General features: G+C 40.0%; 1 protein-coding gene across 1 annotated transcript in view; it reads left to right on the forward strand.

Moving 5' to 3' along the window:
• The window catches only part of LOC108795983 (ephrin type-A receptor 3-like), a 187364-nt gene that overhangs the window by 94590 nt on the left and 89313 nt on the right, over positions 1-3461 (forward strand). The window contains exon 8 of the mRNA XM_018567347.1: positions 220-382. Within this exon, the coding sequence (XP_018422849.1) occupies positions 220-382 (163 nt within the window). The remainder of the gene's footprint in view (positions 1-219; positions 383-3461) is intronic.

Genomic DNA, 3461 nt, shown 5'->3' on the forward strand with positions numbered 1-3461 from the left:
TATATATATATATATATATACACACAGGTGAAACTCGAATAATTAGAATATCGTGCAAAGTTAATTTATTTCACTAATGCAACTTAAAAGGTGAAACTAATATATGAGATAGACTCATTACATGCCAAGCAAGCTAACTCAAGCCGTGATTCAAACCATAATCTCTGCTCACACTGATCAATCTTAATTGTCAGGTTGTTTATATTTTTTTCCCCCCAGAATCACAAGGACCAGAATTACACAATCTTGAAAACCAAATCTACGTTTATGACTGTGGATGGTTTAAAACCTGGGACCACCTATGTTTTCAGAGTCCGGGCTCACACGGTTGGTGGACAAGGAATATATGGTGGTGAAATAGAGTTGGAGACCAGCACTGAAGGCAAGCCCTCTTCTTCCTAACTTGGTTTTCTTTTATGTCATAGAGTAAAAGTTCTACCATAGATCATATGCCCAGCAGTTGTAGTTCTGACTATATGTAATTATTAAATATCAGTCTGGTTGCTAGAAGCAGCAACAGTATTATTAACTTTGGGTTCACAAAAGTCAGGGTCCACTGACTTAGAACTTAGAGGTCAACACCTCCACTATACAATATAGAGCACATAGTCTCTGATCTGTTTTTGTCTCACAGTAAAAAAAAATTACAAATTACTGCTTGGGTAATTGGCTGTTGTTCAAATTAGCTCTGGTGTGTGTTTGTATGGTTGCAGAAGGTTATTGGACTGCGGCAGGGACAGATGTGAATTGTTAAATACTATATTCTCTATATGAAACTCCAGAATGAAAATGTTTTATTTTTAATGGAAGAGTGTGGAAAAATTAAACATTCTTCTAGGTTTTTTGAGCAGATTTGCCCTTAATTCTCCTCTTGCTGAAAATTGCCATCAGGATAGAAAGTAAGAGGTAGTTCAACCATTGATAATTGTCCCTGGAACAGGAGAAAAAGTCTCAATGCATGCAAAACTCCCAGTTCATACCCATCTATCAGATGGAGAACTTACCCTCTCCTTTCACGTACAGTTGTGTTCACAAGACAGGACGTAAGGGAAACATCCCCAACAGGACTGCAGACAATAATAATACCTTGACAGAGGTTCTAACCATTCCCCCACCTTATCCAAAACACAAAGTTCTAGCTGGGTTCTTAAAGGAGAACTATGAGGTGAGTGCTTTTCACTCACCTCACAGTTCTAGCCGACCTGTGACAATGAGGCTATCACAGGTCGGCTCAGTAGATCGGGAGGTGAGTGAACACATAGTGGCGCCTGCTCACCTCTCGATCCTGTCAGAGCTCTCTGCCGTGAAAGGGGAGGGGGGTATCCCCCCCTCCCCGCTCCACAAGCGCTGACTGGCGGATCGGACGGGGGAGGGGGCAGGTACAGCTGGCTCTGCCTCTAGATAGTCGGGATCCGCTTCAGCTGCGGCGTCTCGTATACTGCGAGCAGTAGCTCGCGGTATACTGTGGTGTCCCAATATACCGCGAGCTGTAGCTAGCGGTATACTGAGCCTAGGGTGATGGGAGGATGCTAGTTTGTGTCCTCCCATTACCCTAAGGAGAACTATGGGGAAAGCCTTAACCCCATAGTTCTCCTTTAAGGGCACCACCAGCAGCATTAGACAGTAACCGATGGTGTACAATGCATCAAGAGCATTGCCGATGTGATGAAAGAAACTCATCACACTGTAACCTTTTTTCAAACTTTGGTGTAAACATTAATGACAATAGTACCATGAGTCACCTGCACTCGATACAGCCTTGCATCCTTCCAAGATGGTGGTGCTTGCAGCAACAACATGGATGGTGCCGTGTGAAGTTCCAAATGAATGTCAGATAATGAGCAGCACACACGCAATGTGCTGTATCATCAATCCTTTTACTTTTGTATTTATCCCTTTTCTATCACTGTCGCCCTGAGAAAAGGACCCTGTGTGACCCCAAAACATTGGCTATGTAGGACATACGGTGACAGTGATTCAATAAAACGTAACAGGATTGATGATATGTTGCATGTGTGCTGGTGACTATCTGATATTCATTTGGAACATTATTGACAATTCATTCAGCTCTATTCACTGCAGTTCATTCCTATGTGGTATACTGTGTTGCAACATGCTTGCAATAGAAAAAAGTACTGCATGTAGTACATTTTTCAGCACACACCACCAAACCTTCATTGTAAGCAAGGGACTTTGTCTTGTCTATGCTTTAGGACTGCGCTGGGCAGAGTTGCCCAGCCTAACGCATCTGGTGTGAATGGTCCTAAATGCAGCTAGTGAATATATCTGAATATAACTTGATCTTAGCCTCTTGTAATCTCTTGCATCACCAGGAGGCATTCAGGTGAGCTGCATGCAAATGTAGTTACAAGGACAATGTTGGCAGGAGGAAAGAGCAGTCTGCTGAGCTTATCAAGCTGTCACTACTTCTTTATTGTCCTCTCCCAGTCTGCAGGCATGGAGTTGACTATTCTGTATTAGTTTAATGCAGTGGAAGAGGTTCAGGTGTCCAGCCCAGCTATGCTGGGCAAATGTCAGGACTGTAGGGGCAGGAATACAAATCCTTCAGTGGGTAAAACAACTCATATATATATATTTTAAATATGGATATAGCTGTTTGCCTGGAGTTCAGTGGTGTAAAATACGCCAGTACTACATACAGTGTTTTTGGAAGTTGATTATTCTTTCTTATACTTGTGCAGCAGGGGAGAATAATTTCCTTTTGAATCTATGATTAGATGATAAGACTCACATTATTTTCTACTTAAAAACTGCAATGTGAGAAATTACCTCTTTACCATAGCGCCTAGTGGTCATGAGAATCTTTAGCTTAATAATCTTCGAGAAAAGTATTTTTTTTAAATCAGAATTGATTGGGAAGACTATTCATTTATTATTAGTTATTAAACTCTTGAAGGAATTGGACAAATAGTGCCCCATGGCTCAAGCAGCACACTGAGTGCTAATGTAATACATTATGTATACCTAATTGCCAATTTCCATAAACACCCTTATTCCCAGCACACCCCGTTATGTATAATGAGGGTTTTATTAGGAAGAATTAATGTTCCCAGTAGATCTCCTTGTAATCTGGTGACATCCAGTATTTAATCCCAAATACAGGCTGATTTGCCTTTGTCTGTCATGATTTGCGAGGGATTAATGGATTCTCTCTGGAGTATTTTGGAAAACATTCTTTAATCTCTTTGTCATTGTGGCATTTCATTTACAAAGAACTTTATCATTATCAACATATATATATACTTTCCCAGTTTAACTGGTAGTAAATTGACCTATTTCTGCAAACACTGTTTTGAATATATTGATATATGCTTATGCAACCATTTTGCACTCTTCCCTAATTAATTTTGATACTATTTAAGTTGTTTTCAATTATAAGCTCACATATTACATGCATAAATAAAATCAAGAATTGAATGTGTATATAATATTATGATATA

Source organism: Nanorana parkeri, unplaced genomic scaffold, assembly GCF_000935625.1.
Source record: "Nanorana parkeri isolate BGI_ZX_2015 unplaced genomic scaffold, ASM93562v1 scaffold1033, whole genome shotgun sequence".
Lineage (NCBI taxonomy): Eukaryota > Metazoa > Chordata > Amphibia > Anura > Dicroglossidae > Nanorana > Nanorana parkeri.